The sequence below is a fragment of the Vulpes lagopus genome, chromosome 11 (genome assembly GCF_018345385.1).
Source record: "Vulpes lagopus strain Blue_001 chromosome 11, ASM1834538v1, whole genome shotgun sequence".
Lineage (NCBI taxonomy): Eukaryota > Metazoa > Chordata > Mammalia > Carnivora > Canidae > Vulpes > Vulpes lagopus.
The window spans coordinates 101807916-101824723 of record NC_054834.1 but is presented as its reverse complement, the minus strand read 5'-3'; the positions used below and the strand labels follow the sequence as shown (position 1 = coordinate 101824723).

The following is a 16808-nucleotide window of genomic DNA, read 5'->3' as shown; positions in this document are numbered from 1 at the left end:
AGGCAGTAGTTATACTCAGGGATAAGGCAATACTGCCATCTAGAGGGGAAAATGGATTACGAACTGATCAAGAATGAAATCGGGGAAATTGTTCTCTTAAAATAATCAGCCAACTCCTAGAATTATTGGTGTAGATCAGGGACTGTCTTTTTTTTTTTTGCCACAAATGTTAGGATTGAGCACCCAGAGTCTTCAGATGATGCTGCGGTGCTTGGGATACACACGAAAAGCAATGAAAACTATTTTAGAAGGAGCGCTTTATCAATTTAATAGGAAAACTGTGGAATGCTTGGATTTCAAAATAGCCAGTTGCCATAGTAACTGTGTGGCTATTAAAAGAAGTCCAGAGTACAACATAATGAGGGTGAGGGTAATCACAGAGGAAATTAAAAAGAGCAGTTCCCAACATGATGACCAGGGCACAGCCCACACCCCCAAACAAGCTCTGCGAGAGGCCTAGGGAAGCTTCCTGCGGCCGGGAGGTTCCCAGGGCCTGGGGGCCTGGGGAAAGCTGTGAGGGCCTCCAGGCAAAGGAGAATCGTGTCCCTTCCTTAGCCCAGAGTTGCACAGGCCCTTGGATTCCAGGGAAGGTCTCGTGCCCTCCCTGCGAGACGTCTCCAGCTCTGACTACGGCGCTGGCCATTGGGCTCTGTTGCTGTCTTTTAAGACCTTCTTACTGTCTTGACTTTTTTAAATGGGGGAAGGTGGAGCAGGGCACAAAATTCAGCTTAGGATTCAGGCCGATTCTCCTGCAGTGACAGCAGGTTAGACCAAGATTTAGAGGGCAGCCCGGGGGGGTTAGCACCTGCCTTCAGCCCAGGGCCTGGTCCTGGGGTCCCCGGATCGAGGCCCACGTCTGGCTCCCCGCCTGGAGCCTGCTTCTCCCTCTGCCTGGGTCTCTGCCTGTGTGTGTGTGTGTGTGTGTCGTGAATAAATTTAAAAGAACACACACACACCAAGATTTACAAGTTCCTTTCCACGATCCCGGGGCACACGGTTGGAAGCTCTGCCTCGGGGCACCAGATGCCCCCTGCGGCCTTCAGCCCCCCCCCCCCCCCCCCCCCCCCCCCCGACCCGGGCACAGGAGTCCCAGGTGCTTCTCGCCCCGTGACCTCCGCCGTCTGCTTTTCAGATCCGTGTCCCCGGCGGGGAGGATCTCCACGTCCCCCATCAGGTCCGTCAAGTCCCCGCTGCTGGTCCGCAAGACCCAGGCGCCCGGCGTGACCCCGGGGCCCGAGGTGCCTCCGCCTTGGAAGCAGGAGGGCTTTGTGGCCTCGTCGGAGGCCGAGATGAGAGAGACCACGGTGACGAGCGCCACCCAGATCCGGACGGAGGAGAGATGGGAGGGGAGATTCGGGCTGCAGGAGCAAGTGACCGTGAGCCGGGCCGCGGGCGCCGCGGGGGCCGTGGAGGTACGGGGGGGGGGGGGGGGGGGGGGGGACGGGCTGCGGGGTCGGTGCCGGGGCTGGGTGCTGCAGGGTCCTGCTGCTGCAGGGTGGGGGCTGCGGGGCCCTCAGTGCTGCGGGGTCGGGCCGCGGGGTGGGTGCCACGGGGTGGGGGCTGCGGGGTCCCGGGGGCTGCGGGGTTCCAGAGGCTGCGGGGTCCCGGGGGCTGCGGGGTCCCGGGGGCTGCGGGGTCCCGGGGGCTGTGGGGTGGGGGCTGCGGGGTCCTGGGTGCTGCGGGGTTCCAGAGGCTGCGGGGTCCCGGGGGCTGCGGGGTCCTGGGTGCTGCGGGGTTCCAGAGGCTGCGGGGTCCCGGGGGCTGCGGGGTCCCGGGGGCTGTGGGGTCCCGGGGGCTGTGGGGTCCCGGGGGCTGTGGGGTGGGGGCTGCGGGGTCCTGGGTGCTGCGGGGTTCCAGAGGCTGCGGGGTCCCGGGGGCTGCGGGGTCCTGGGTGCTGCGGGGTTCCAGAGGCTGCGGGGTCCCGGGGGCTGCGGGGTCCCGGGGGCTGCGGGGTTCCAGAGGCTGCGGGGTCCCGGGGGCTGCGGGGTCCCGGGGGCTGCGGGGTCCCGGGGGCTGTGGGGTCCCGGGGGCTGTGGGGTGGGGGCTGCGGGGTCCTGGGTGCTGCGGGGTTCCAGAGGCTGCGGGGTCCCGGGGGCTGCGGGGTCCCGGGGGCTGTGGGGTGGGGGCTGCGGGGTCCTGGGTGCTGCGGGGTTCCAGAGGCTGTGGGGTCCCGGGGGCTGCGGGGTCCCGGGGGCTGTGGGGTGGGGGCTGCGGGGTCCTGGGTTGCTGTGGGGTGGGGGCTACAGGATGGGTGCTGCGGAGTCCGTGCAGTGGGGTGGGGGCTGCGGGGTCCTGGGTGCTGCGAGGTGGGTGCTGCGGCGTCTGTGCAGTGCGGTGGGTGCTGCGGGGTGGGTGCTGCGGGGTCGGGCCGCGGGGTGGGTGCCACGGGGTGGGGCCTGCTGGGTCCTGGGTGCTGCGGGGTCGGGGCCGCAGCATCTGTGCAGCGCGGTGGGTGCCACGGGGTGGGGGCTACGGGGTCCTGGGTGCAGCGCGGGGTGGGTGCTGCGCGAACCAGGGGTCAGATCTTGGTCCCGCCCCGCGAGACCCTCCTGCCCGGGGGAAGGCTTTTGCGGTGGCCGAGGCCGCGCTGTCCCCAGGCGGCCGGGCAGCGTGTGAGGACTCGGCCTCTCCGATCCAGGTGAGACAAGAAACTGACAAAAGTGCAGCTGTCGCGACCGTCGTTGCTGCTGTGGACATGGCCAGAGTGCGAGAACCGGTCACCAGCGCTGTAGAGCAGGCTGCCCAGAGGACAACCACGACTGCTGTGCACGTCCAACCTGCTCAGGAACAGGTGCGCACCGCGGGGCCCAGGCTTCTGAGGCCTTCCGAGGTCCCAAGGGGTGGGAGATCCGGAGGACCCGAGGGTCCCGTCTGGGTCAGACAGGTCGGCAGGCAAGAGTTCAGCTTGGGAAAGTAGCCACAGGAGGTCAGAGAAGGAGTTCAAGTACCACAGTGGTCCTGGGGTGGGTGTGGGTGTGTGTGTGTCACAGTGGTCCTGGGTCGGCGGGGTGTGTGCGCAAAGGGCGGCCAGGAGAGTCGGCTGTGCAAGAGATTGCACGTGCTTTCCTCGTGGTTCCAGCTCAGTCCAGCGCTCAGCTGCTCCGAGAGCCGGGGGTGTCGGTGGGGCCCGTGATTGCAGGGCAGACATTACCTTTCTCCAAGCTTCCCCCAAAGACCTTTGCTTTTACTTTCCTCAAAACAAATGTGACACTTGATTCATGGCTGAGGAGTGTTATAAATCCAAGATAATTTCCCACCTCATTTTTGAAAAGATTTTTTTTTTATATATAGTTTAGAATCACTCCGGCTTTCCTCCTGATCCTCTCTCGTGTGACATTTATGTCTTCATCCTGATTTATTATTGGAACTTTTATATAAGGTGCATGAAACGATTTCCTTCCTTTCCCCTCTGAAATTTTAGATTAAAAAAGAGGCAGAGAAGAAGACGGCTGTAACTAAAGTAGTAGTGGCCGCTGACAAAACCAAGGAACAAGAATTAAAATCCAGAACCAGAGAAGTAATTACAACAAAACAAGAGCAGGTGCACGTAACTCATGAACAGGTGAAAATGGGTTTTGACGTGAAATTACTGCTGTTGTTTCCCGGTGTGAGCACATGTAATCCATGTTTACCATGAAGGGTTTTGTTTCTGGGGCAAAATCACACTATTATCACACTATTAAAATCCCCTTGGATCTGTGTATTCATTCTTGGGTACCAGATTCCAAGGTCCCTTAGAGTCCCCAAGTGCTTTGCTTGTGTAGACAAAGGGGGACCTCTCTGAACACAAACAGCGGGTTTCATCTCTGTTGCTGTGAAGGTGCGCTAACTAAATATGTGACCCCAAGTGAGGTAAAACCAGGAAAAGTAGCTGTAGAGGAGGAACAGAGGAGGACAGTGGGCACGCACAGCTTTGAAGATTACGTGACAACGGCTCCCTGAGCCCTTTGGAGAACCTCTGAATATAGAAGTGGAATGGACAGCAGTGGGTTTTGTAGGTCACATGACCCCCCCAAAGAGTGAAGAAGACAGTCATGATTGGAGGCATTCAGGGACAAATTAGATAAGGCCAGTTGGTAAGGCTTTTGGCCAGTGGAGCCAATCAGCTGGGTGGTTTGAGAAGATGAACTTTCAAGTCTTTTTTTAAAGCCCGAGATCCTTAATGTCAGAGATGACGTCTGAGAATGGGAAAGAGGCGAATGGGGGAAAACTGCTCCCCGCTCCATTTCCCCCCCCTACACATACACCTTAGGTGTCCAGATCCAAACAGCCTCCTTCAAAGAGTTAAGGATTTGGGAAACATTTTGCCTGGGATGGGTACAAAACTTTCCTCCTCATAATGTTTCAATTTTAGTAAAGTAAGTCTTGATATTCCAAGCCATCATCATTAGGAAAATTTCCGAAGCAAAAATATCATATAAATGCAGATTGTAAATTGGCCATACTTGATTTCTCTTACATAAAAGTAAGGGGTCAGACAAATTACTTCTAAGGCCTTCCATTCTAATATCCTATTCTCTAAGATCACCTTTAGATGACAGGAGTGGCATAGAATAGTGTTGCCCATTTATGGGCATTTATGAAAATTGCCCATTCCATTTATGGAATTTATCCATTTATGAAAATTGGAAGTCTTTCCAAAGAAGATGGCAATACTCCAGTTCAATTAAATAGGGTTGAACCCAACTTTTTTTTCCCCTGAGCTGCATGAATTACGTTTTTTTAAAAATTTTTATTTATTTATGATAGTCACACACACACACACACACACACACACACACACACACACAGGGGGGAGGGGAGGGCAGGCAGAGACATAGGCAGAGGGAGAAGCAGGCTCCATGCACCGGGAGCCTGATGTGGGATTCGATCCCGGGTCTCCAGGATCGTGCCCTGGGCCAAAGGCAGGTGCTAAACTGCTGCGCCACCCAGGGATCCCTGAATTATGGTTTAGACAGAGAAAGAGCATGGTCCTATTAAGGAAAATGAGATGATTTATTTAGTGATATTGCCAGAAAAAAAAAAAAAGATTTTACTTCTTTCTTCAAATTCCAACTTGGTTATATTTAATAAACATTATGTCACTTCCACTAGAGATCAGGAGACAATAAGAGTTTGTTTTTATCATTGATTTCAGATAAGAAAAGAAACTGAAAAAGCATTTGTACCAAAAGTAATAATTTCTGCAGCTAAAGCCAAAGAGCAAGAAACTAGAGTTTCTGGACAAATTACTACAAAACAAGAACAAAAACAAGTAACTCAAGAAACAGTAAGTCCAATTTTGTAAATATGCTGTAGTTCGTTGACACATAACACCCTCTAGCCAGCTGTGTGTACCCTGTTACCAGAACCTTTACGTGCAGGAGACTTTTGTGTCTATCTGTTGTTTCTGTTTTGTTGTTCCTCTGAAACTCTTTCATGGTGGAAAGTCTGTGTTCATTGCACAATTTTTCACTCAGTTGATCAGTTTTGGGGAGATTGTGTATCGGAATGCTTTGGGGGCACATCTATGATGTTTCTAGAGCATATTTAATTGAAAGATATATATCAGCCCATTCAATTGGGCAGATAAGATATTTCCCCCAGTGCAGTTTTTTAATGCATAGGCTGAGCCCTCAGTCATTTAGGTTGTAAGACAAATGCACACACACAGACACACACCAGCCGTGAACACTCCAAGCAGATATCATGGGAAAGTGAGGAAATGCTGGACATTATAGGAAACACCAGTACTTCTTCAAGAAAATGTCCTAATTCCTTATTGACAAACAGTGACCTAGAAGTGTTTGCTGCTTTTGTGCTGTAGAGCCACATGCGACCAATCTCGGTGTCACCAAAATCCCCTTGTCTTCCATGTGTGACACCCAGTCTTGAAGTGTCAGGAGAGAGGCATCTATTTTCTAACTCTTTCTTGTTCGGGAGGGTGCCTGCACTTACCTATCTTGACCTGCTGTTCTCTGCTGATCCTGGAGGTACTTTATTAAAAGGTCTAGCTGAGAACACTGTGCACTCTGCGAAGGCTGGCCACGGGCTAGTGAATGAATTCCCTTCTCCTCAGAGTGAGTGAGAGACCTTGAATGTCCGCGTACCCTACTTGGCCTGATAAGGGCATAGAAACCTTGTGGCCGTTGCAATGCCAGCCACCGGCAAGTTCAGCCCGACTAGAGTTTTCCAGCCATTTGCCAGCCAGTGGCCACTCCCCGGGTGTCCTCATATATCAACGTGTCTCAAAGATGAGATTTTTCAGTTTCTAGGACAATTGACTAAGGAGCAGGTGGACAGGAATGAAGCCTATTCCTCAGGAAAACCTAAGTCTATGTTTTAAACATGAAGCGTTGGCCCATGAAATAGAAGCGTGCTACTTTCTCACTGACCACGAAACATTGCATTCTTCGGAATGTTGCAAGGGTATCTTGCCATTTCTTTTGTGCCTTTTGAATCTCAAACCTTTATTTTACTCTGAAAATCAGATAATACAGAAAGCTGTGATAGCTGCTGCGTCCGTGGTGGTAGCTGCCACTGCAGAGCCCACAAAACTAGAAACAATGCTGGGAGCTCAAGAAGAAATTGCCACACATGATCAAATGCACGTAACTCAGGAAAAGGTGATGATTTCCTGCTGCTGTGCAATTCACTCTTCATCGTGTCATTTGCAAGCTGCCTACACGTTCATCATGGGTCTCACTCATCACTTTTTCACCTCTTCTTTTTATAACTCAAATAGAAAACTCCCTCAAAATCTCTCACGAACCCTTTGCCACCTCTCCAGCTTTCACTGCCACTTTTCATTCCTAACTTTCAAACTTCCTTTGGATTGTTACTAACGTGGTGTCATACTTCACTTTAATATCTTCCTGTTGCAGTAGACTCCAGTTGTCGAGTCAATTGATAAAATGCAAAAGTATGTGTTGATTATGGCTGTGCTGGAATTTCCCATGGATTATAATAATAATGTGAGAAAGAGAAGTGCATCCTTTATTCTTATGTTGCTGATTCCACATTTTTCTCTTAGACTGCACTGATTCTGATACTGTTAACAATGAAACAGTACAGACGATCAAAGCAACTCATATGATATGTTTAAGTGTGATTAAAGTGTCCATGAACAGAAAGAAATTTGCTTCTTTTCTCAGTTTTGACTTAAGTTTCTTTTATTGGAGGCTGTATGAAGTTTAATGACCATTTTCTCACCTTTCTTTTTATCATATGACCAGATGATGAAAGAAACTAGGAAAACAGTGGTCCCTAAAGTCATAGTTGCCACTCCCAAAGTCAAAGAACAAGATTTAGTATCAAGAACTAGAGAAGGCATCACTACCAAAAGAGAGCAAGTTCAAATAACTCAGGAAAAGGTGAATACACATATTTGAGATGCGAAAGTTCATCTTTTTTTTTTCGAAAGTTCATCTTTAAACTAATTTCGAGTAAACCATTAACTATGATGTGCTATGAATTATTAGTCTGTATTTTCCTTTTTGAATCCCAGACTAAAACGAAAATGGTGAATGTGTGACTGCTTACCATTAATTTTATCTCCACATTTGATTTTCATCCATCTGTAACATTTGTGATTCATTTTATCCCACCATTATTCTTTGCATGAAGATGAGCATTGTTAGCCTGATTTTTAAAAAGTAATACATGGAATCATCTGAAGTTTTTTTTTTTTCTTTCCTTCCTTTTTTTTTTTTTTTTTTTTAGTTAACCTTTCTAAGTTTTGTAATTCCCACTCGGTATATGCTGACAGTGCCAAGTAACTTCTTTTGTGTTGTTAACCCGGAATAACTTCATCCTGCATCCATACTAGGAGGGTGGGAGGGGTTATACCATGTGTGTAAAGCCCTGTGCAACTTCAACTTTGATTTTACTGTAATAATCAGATGAGAAAGGAAGCTGAGAAAACTGCCTTGTCTACAATAGCAGTTGCTACTGCTAAAGCCCAAGAACAAGAAACAATATTGAGAACTAGAGAAGGAATGGCTACTAGACAAGAACAAATTCAAGTTACTCATGGAAAGGTGATGCTCGCTATTCCAAGTGTGCAGTCCCCTCTTGTATAATACATTAATCCCAATCTCAGAATTTCTTATGTATGAGACACTATTAACCTCATTTCTTTTTTAGATCATTAAATGACTAGAAACTAAAACACCAAGTATTATTGTTAATATTACTACATGTGCCTCTCCCCACTGATTTCTTCACTATTTTCCTTTTGTAAAAAAATTATTAACATCTAGAAGTTCTCTGGGAGTTGATGATTGAAATTGCATGCAGGCTGACTTTTTAAGATATTCCATAAAGACTCAAGAAAAAAAGTAAAAGTAAATGATGAATCTTACTGTCACAATGATGTATGCTTTGAGGGGTCATAAATTTAATATCTTACATCACAAAGTGTGGACTTATTTCAGGAAATTACTCATAATTCTTTTCAAGTGAAAGTTTATCTTTTGTTCATTCTATAAAAACTGAATGAGAAAATTACAGTGCCCGCCATAATAACTTCTGCTACAGCTAAACAAGGTGCAGTATTAAAATCTAGAGAAGGAACCACCCAACCAGGATATACATAAGCCATGAAAAAGTTTATTTGTAGCGTCTGTTTATAGTTATGAAATCTCCATGGTTTAACCAACTTACTGTGACTCTGTTATTTACCCCAAATAAGCTATTAACCTAATTTTATTCCTTACTGTCAATAGAGTATTTGGAAATTAGCAACTAAATTTCTTTAGCGCCGTGGCTGAGTCCTGTCTGTATTTCTCTTAGTGTTGTTTTCTACCTCCGCATCTTTGGTTTTTTTTTCCTAAGGCAGGATTTAAGATCAACTTTCTAAGCCTTTACACAAGTCTGATATTGAATGGCACATCAGCCTTTCTGAAATCTCATTGGTGACAGAAATTCCAATATGTACCATACTTCATCAGTGATTATATTTAAATGGTTGCTGTGTGTTCTGAATCACATCAGTTTGACTGTCTTATTTTTGTTGTTAAAAATTAGCTAAGAATGGAAGCTGAGAAAATATCTGCACCCAAAGTAGTAGTTACCACCGCAAAATCTACTGACCTAGCCATACTGCCCAGGACTAGAGAAGAACTTGCTATTAAGCAGGAACAGATCCATCTTTCTCATGAGGAGATGAAAACTGATGCCGTGAAGGTGAAAAGCATGGCTTCATCCCATTTCATCATCAGCACCCATAACTTTTCATCCAGCATGAATCTGTGCTCTAGAGTTCCATGTAATTGCAGAAGTAGTCAACAAGCATTAGCCATGAGACCCCATCCAACTCCTCCAGTGCAACTGTTAGTGTTTCTAGTCATGAAAAACCAGATTAAATAACCCTCTCGTTTGCATCTCCTAAATTAATTCTCAGCATTTAACTGGTCTGAATTGGGTTCTCCTTCTCCAATTCTTCTTCCTGCTGATCCAGGTTCTAAAACTATGAGAGATGTGAGTCCACTAAGAAATAAAAAAATAAATGGTACCAGCCAAGAGGACGTACCTGTGGCTGTCCACCAAATGGCATATGGATAGGAACTTGATATGTATTAATTCAGGAAAAAATACATAGATGCTTCTTCAGTTTGAAATATTCTACCCATAATTAAAATACTTTTTTTTACATAAGTTCTAAATTAAGAACAAGATTTGTATATTTGTACATTTTAGTTGGCAACTAATTTCTGTGGGCCTAGGTTTTCTCATTGTTAAGGTAAATAAAACTTAAAGCTCAACCTGCTTAACTCACAGGCTGGTTGAAAGATTCAAATGAGATATAATGTCATGCAATCATTCTACAAGCAAAGTAATATATATTAATATATATGCACATATATGTATATATATAGAAAGAGAGAGAATGGTATATCAGCCTTTACATATATATTAAAAGTCTATGTATACTTAATTGATATTATTTGGCTTGTTGAATGATTGCATTTACATTACATCTCATTTGAATCTTTGGTCTACATTAAATACATATAGTATACATTAAACATATATATTTGTGTTATCTGTAAAGATGGGTAACATTTTAAAATCTCTGTAAAATTCAAATCAACTAATAGCCTCTTATATGTTTTTAAAAAAGAAAAACAGATGAACAAACTTAACTAAGCCTCATGTATATTTTACGGTTTCTTCTAAGATGCAATGGTAAAGTGAAATCGGCATTTGCAATCCCTCAAGGAAGATTAGATTGTTCGTGGCTTACTGGAAGGAAGGAATTGAAGCCCAATTTCATCTCAGAAAAAAACCCTCATTCGTATCTTAAATGATTCAGAGGACAATTTTAACAGATATATAGGTAGCATCCTTGAAAGGCATTTCAGATATGATCTAGGTTCCATTCACAGCAGCAGAAGAGAAAACTGGACATTAATAAAATATTCCAGCATTACTTTTAAAGAGCACTGATGGACATGGTGATGTGATTTTTTAGGATGTGCTATTTCCAAGTCTTGCATAGACTCATAATTTGTAAGCCACATCAGCTAGTTTGCTTTCTTTAAAAGAGAAACACCTTTGCAGACTGTGTTTTCATTTATGTTAATCAGATTCATGGAAATGAGAAAACAACATTTCTGCTTTTTTCTTTGCTTTACCTCCCAGTAATAACGAAAGTAAATTGAACTTCGCTGTGGAAGGTTGTTCTCTTGACTCCAAATATGATTAACACTCTCATTTTAATCAGAATCTCTTCATTCATGTTTTGTAAGAAAGATACTTTCTAATAGATTAAAAATTCTTATCCCTAGATAATCATAAAATTAATATGCTCACTATGATTTCATGAGCTTCCACATTATCTCAGATTTGCATGTAACTGTACAACTCTGTAGCAGCTGATTTTTCTGGATAGGTCTAGGATGGTTTTGAGTATTTTTTTATCATTGCTGTCATTGCAGCAACACTAGACTAAGTGATTGACAGGATAATAAAAATAATCAATGAAGATAACCAGCCCCAGGGTTCTGATTTCCCAAGTGCTAATTAACTGCCTTGACAAAATCCTAGAAAAACTCAAAATCTCCTTCCTATTTTATGTATGTACTGTGTTGTCCCATGTGGTGTGTGTGTGTGATTTAATGTCTAGTCTAATTAAGCAGGTATATAGAGAGGATATCTAACTAGCTGTCCATTACATTATAATCATCAATGAAATATTAAGTTCCTAAATGTGTCTTGTGAGCCACATTTCTGGAGACATTAACAGAGCCATATAACACGGGTGCCATCTGCCTACGACACCTTTAGGCATTTGTTCTCGGTGACTATCCGCGGAGGAGATGTCTTAGCTTGACTTTGACATTGCTGTGTGTTAATTCTGGAAACCTTATCTCCAGGTGGACGTTGGGAAAAAGGCAGAAGCTGTAGCAACAGTTGTCGCTGCAGTAGACCAGGCCCGTGTCAGAGAGCCCAGGGAGCCCGGGCCTCCTAGAGAATCATACGCTCAGCAGACCACTTTGGAGTATGGCTACAAGGAGCACATTTCTGCCACGAAGGTAGCTGAGCATCCCCAGCGTCCAGCCTCAGAACCCCACGTTGTCCCTAAAGCAGTCAAGCCTAGAGTGATCCAGGCTCCTTCTGAGACTCATATCACAACTACTGATCAAATGGGAATGCACATTTCATCACAGGTGGGTCTGTACCCGCTGGATTTTCACCCTATCCATGGGGAAAACAAGCTTAGCTGTTGGCGGTCATCCAGTGAACAGTGGCATCACTGAGTCTCTTTTCATTGCAGATCAAGAAAACTACAGATATAACAACTGAAAGATTAGTCCATGTGGATAAACGCCCCCGCACAGCAAGCCCTCACTTTACTGTTTCAAAAATTTCCGTCCCTAAGACAGAACATGGATATGAGGTAAGCAGTTAAAGAGCCTGACAAAGAGACATCTGGCTCGAAGAAAATAAGTACCTAATGTGTGGTGTACACAGTGTCTTCGGTGTAGGGCCAGCGTGGGCCTCTCTCTGGTGATGTCTGTTCGCATTCAGGGTGGACTCTGAAGCCCCAGGAGTCTGGCTTCCAAAATTTGCCCAGCAGGCTAGTGGTTGTCGTACACCTCTGAGAAGACACAGATCCATACAGCTTTCTCTCTGTTTCACATTTTGTAAAAAGATGGTGTATTGCACGGTTTAGTTTTCCTTCTGCTGTGAGACTTTTCAGGCTGTGACTAAAGTCAGACGTGGAAAAATCATATAATGATATACTCAGTACAACAAGATGGAGAGATAGTAAATGTGGTAGTTGGGTTGGATGGTGGAGTCACACAGGCTGGGTGAGTGTCCTAGCTCTGCCTCTTATTAGCTCTGTGGTCAGGGGCAAGTTAATACATTAAACGTTAGCAAGTTGACAGCACATAATAACCCTTCAGATTGGACGCTGTCCTTCTTATACACATCTAAGACAAAGAATGCAAATCCTCTGTGCCTTCAAAGAAGTGAAAAGTACATTTAATACCTATATTTGGAATAGTCCCAAATTACTATTGAAATCAAATAACCATAGACAAAAAAAAAATAATAACCATAGACAATGGCAGAATAAAAAGAGTGGGAAAGTCTTCAAAATATTTTTCTGAATGTCTCCATTTTTACCTTCCACACAGATTTGAGGCTGAAACTTTACCATGCTATTTTTAAGTAGTTCTTAGGAATTTCCCAAATGTTTTCATAATTTCTTGATTTTGAAATTCCCACAGTAGTTATTTTTCGGATGGTTAAGTGAAACGTCATGACTGAGCTTTAGAAGACCCTGCATCCCTTTCTGATAAGGGCATAAAATAAGGAGCTCTAACTACAACTCTTGAAGACAGGCATTTTCAAATGCATTTTGCAAAAAAAAAAAAAAAAGTTTTTTTGCAAACTGGTGGGAATGACCGCGAACTTTGTGAGTGGTTTGTCTCTAACGGACTCTTCCCTAACCCTGAGAGTGGTAGTGAGGGCCTAGGAGGACAGACCATCTAGAAGCAGACTCAGACCCACCACGGAGCGAATGACGGTGGGGGCGCTTCTGAGGCATGACCCAGACTGCCTCGTTTCCATCTAGGCATCGATAGCCGGTAGTGCTATCGCCACGTTACAGAAAGAGTTGTCAGCAACATCTTCTGCTCAGAAGATCACCAAGTCGGTGAAGGCACCTACGGTGAAGCCTGCTGAGGCTCGAGTGAGAGCAGAAGCCACCCCGTCCCCGCAGTTCCCCTTCGCCGACACGCCGGACACTTACAAGAGCCAGGCTGGCATTGAAGTGAAAAAGGAGGTAGGGGTGAGCATCACTGGTGCCGCAGTCCATCAAGAGCGCTTCACAGTACGCCGCGAGCACGAAGCCAAGGTCAGTCACCGTTGCCCCTTGATGCATTGCTGCTGTCCAGCGGGGCCCGGCCACGGCCGCTTTCTGCCACAGACGTGCTCGGCCGGGCCTCCTGCCTCTCTCCTTTACCACGTTCAGACTTCATTCTTTTGAGTCTGGCGTGGATCAGAGCTCTTTTTCCTCGAATTACTTTTGTTGCATGTGCTACGAGTTCATGGGATTGCCCCTCGCTCCACGGGCATTTTGTAACATCCTCTGTAAACCCTGCAGGTAACAGAAACGGCGAGAGTACCCGCGCCTGTTGAAATCCCGGTTACTCCACCAACCTTGGTCTCGGTGAGTAACGAAGGTGCCGCCTGTCTGGTCACATAGCTTTAATGCACGCAAGGATCAGTGTCTCAAATGGCCTCAGTGGGTTCACAAATGCTAGTGGTAGGACAATGCACTAACTGGCGAGAGAAAGGGGAATTGTGTGTGGCGACCGTCAATAGACTTAAGGAGTTTCGATGAGGTTTAAGGCCTTATTGGGAGAGTGATGGAGCTCTAACGACCAATCTAACCCTCTTTGATAGCTTAGCCTTAGCATCAGAGAAAAGCATTCAGATAGAAGGCGATAAGCATTATATGGAAGGTGATAAGGACCTCAGCAGGGGAAGGATAGAGCACTTCTACTTGGGAATAACAGGGAAAGCTTTTGTATTTTATTCATTTATTCATTTATTCATTCATTTATTCATTCATGAGAGACACACAGAGAGAGGGAGGCAGAGTCACAGGCAGAGGGAGAAGCAGGCTCCATGCAGGGAGCCCGACGTGGGACTCGATCCCGGGTCTCCAGAATCACGCCCTGGGCTAGAGGCGGCGCTAAATTGCTGAGCCACCCGGGCTGCCCCAAGGGAAAGCTTTGTTGAAGTGGCAACATTTGCTTCTGAGCCTTCAAGTTCTGTTAGGGTTTAACTATGTGACAATAGGTACAAAGTTGCCCCATCACATGGTGTTAATACGGTTCTGCCTTAGGAACTTGGAAGCCTTTGACATTTATTTCGACTTAGGAATATTCAATTTCCAAGGAGTCCCTTTACTAATATTTCTAGAGTCTTGACCTTTAAAAGGATATTTCATGGCCATAAGAATGTGCAAGTTCAAACCCCTCTGCTTCTCAAAACCCATAGAGATGATTAATGGCTATCCACACTTTATCTGTATTTCCTTTTTCTTCTCTCCTCAGGGCTTAAAAAATGTGACTGTTATAGAAGGTGAATCCGTCACCTTGGAGTGCCACATCTCTGGATACCCATCCCCCAAAGTGACATGGTACAGAGAAGACTACCAAATAGAAAGTTCCATTGATTTCCAGATAACCTTCCAGAGTGGAATTGCTCGTCTTATGATTCGCGAAGCCTTCGCGGAAGACAGTGGACGATTTACCTGCAGTGCTGTGAACGAGGCTGGGACCGTCAGCACATCCTGCTATCTAGCTGTGCAAGGTTGGTGGCCACACTCCCAACTGCCCTTGCGTACGTGCCATCGCTCTCAGCTGACACTTCCTTGCACAGGACGGTTTCTGCTCACCTTGTAACGGTGGCCCCTTTGGGAAGTGCGGGGAGACTAGGGGGCCAACTTAACTATCGTGCTAAGCAGAGGTCACTAACAAAATGGACTAAATGCCTGACTTAGATGAAAAACTTGTTTGTTCTTCTAGCATCAGAAGAATTTGAAAAGGAAACAACCGTGACTGAGAAATTGACCACCGAAGAGAAACGGTAAAACAGTCTTTGGCTTTTGTTCTAGTACAGTTTTGAAATTTTTTTTTTCCCTGTCCCATTGGCAGATTGCAACCCCAGAAGCTAATATGAAGGGAATTCTTTTTCCAGCTTTGTAGAGTCAAGAGATGTGGTAATGATGGATACTAGCATCACAGAGGAACAAGCAGAGCCCGGAGAACCTGCCGCTCCTTTCTTTATTACAAAACCAGTGGTCCAGAAACTGGTGGAAGGTGGGAGCATTGTGTTTGAATGTCAAGTTGGAGGCAATCCAAAGCCCCACGTCTACTGGAAAAAATCTGGTGTCCCTCTAACCACGGGATACAGGTATTTTGACGGCGGACTGGCAGTTCTTTGTGATTTGTATGATATGTATATGAAGCCTACAGAGAAATAGGCTTAACCCCCAACCCCCAATGTAAGCGCCCTCATTATGGAAACTTCAGAGGATATTTTGAGGGATTTTTACATTTTTGCACAAAGTCTTACTGAGAAACAAAGCTATGTGCCAAAAATAGATAAAGATATACTGTTTTCTGGATTCTAGTTTGATTCGTGTATAGTGCTGGTGAAATAGAGAAAATGTGGATGTTTACGCACATGTGTTCTAGAAAGTACCCAAGACAGCGTTCAATAAAAATGTATAATAATTAAGTCACTAAAAGATAAAAGAATAAGAGTCCTGTAGTGAAGAAGGAAGTGAGTTATGTATGAACATCTATGCTAATAAATTTGCTATAATTGGATGTAAAATTTAGCTTTGAATTTTCTGCAACTTAATAACAAATCAAAAACTGTAGCTGTTCTTAGTAAGAAAAAAAATATAGCATACCAGAGGCTTACTATTGAAATGTTTAAAGGAATTTATTATTTTGATTATTCATTTGATCTTCACATGGGAGCAAAATAATGAACAAAGAGGAATATCTAAGTGTTTAACTGACCTCATCATTTGCTAACATTAAGCACCAAAGCCCTTCCCATATGGCTGATTCTAGTAGTATTATATTCATTTTTTTTTATTTCAAAGAATATATGAAATATTTCAATGAAATATTTACAATGAAAATTTTAAGTTGTTTCATTGCACGGACTCATGTGCATTTTCCTCAATTATCAGCAATCTTATTTTCTGTATGGAGCTTAGTCACATATTTAAGATCATTGAATTTCATACCACAGATCGACATGAGGGTTATTCACACAGCGTTATTTGTGACTGAATTTTATGTATGTTCATTTCTAGATACAAAGTGAGTTACAACAAGCAAACTGGGGAGTGCAGACTGGTGATTTCGATGACTTTTGCCGATGATGCTGGAGAATATACTATTGTTATTCGTAATAAGCATGGCGAGACTTCTGCATCTGCCTCCCTGCTTGAAGAAGGTAAATGCAGCCCTGAGTAGTTTCTGTGGGCCTGATAGGAATGGAAATATGGAGAAGTGGCAGTGATGTGTGTTTGTCAAAAGGCCTGTTAAAATATCCGCGTTCTGATCCTGGCTCTGTCTCACGTCGCTGCCCCCTTTTGGCCTTCACTGTAAAGGAAATGTTTTAGACCACATGGCCTCAAAAGCCATACTGGTGCTAAACTTCAAGATTCTAGCCCTTAGTTTCTCTCTGGCGCAGGCATGTTTTGAAGACGCAGGGATTCCAAACCCAGTGGCCTTCGAGATCCAGGCAGATAGTGTTAGTGAGTGCAATGAAGACAGTGGCAA

General features: G+C 45.1%; 1 protein-coding gene across 28 annotated transcripts in view; it reads left to right on the top strand.

The window, feature by feature from the left end:
- Positions 1-16808, top strand: part of LOC121501618 (titin-like) — a 281158-nt gene that overhangs the window by 11558 nt on the left and 252792 nt on the right. For 26 of the 28 annotated variants that reach the window (XM_041773881.1, XM_041773880.1, XM_041773879.1 and 23 more), the window contains exons 7-22: positions 1133-1412; positions 2639-2791; positions 3422-3562; positions 5138-5269; positions 6471-6605; positions 7215-7352; positions 7881-8018; positions 9007-9165; positions 11358-11651; positions 11759-11881; positions 13067-13348; positions 13598-13663; positions 14556-14814; positions 15030-15090; positions 15202-15417; positions 16337-16479. In XM_041773881.1, coding sequence (XP_041629815.1) covers positions 1133-1412; positions 2639-2791; positions 3422-3562; positions 5138-5269; positions 6471-6605; positions 7215-7352; positions 7881-8018; positions 9007-9165; positions 11358-11651; positions 11759-11881; positions 13067-13348; positions 13598-13663; positions 14556-14814; positions 15030-15090; positions 15202-15417; positions 16337-16479 — 2720 coding nt within the window. The remainder of the gene's footprint in view (positions 1-1132; positions 1413-2638; positions 2792-3421; positions 3563-5137; positions 5270-6470; positions 6606-7214; positions 7353-7880; positions 8019-9006; positions 9166-11357; positions 11652-11758; positions 11882-13066; positions 13349-13597; positions 13664-14555; positions 14815-15029; positions 15091-15201; positions 15418-16336; positions 16480-16808) is intronic. The other 2 variants (XM_041773883.1, XM_041773882.1) reach the window with 2 other exon arrangements.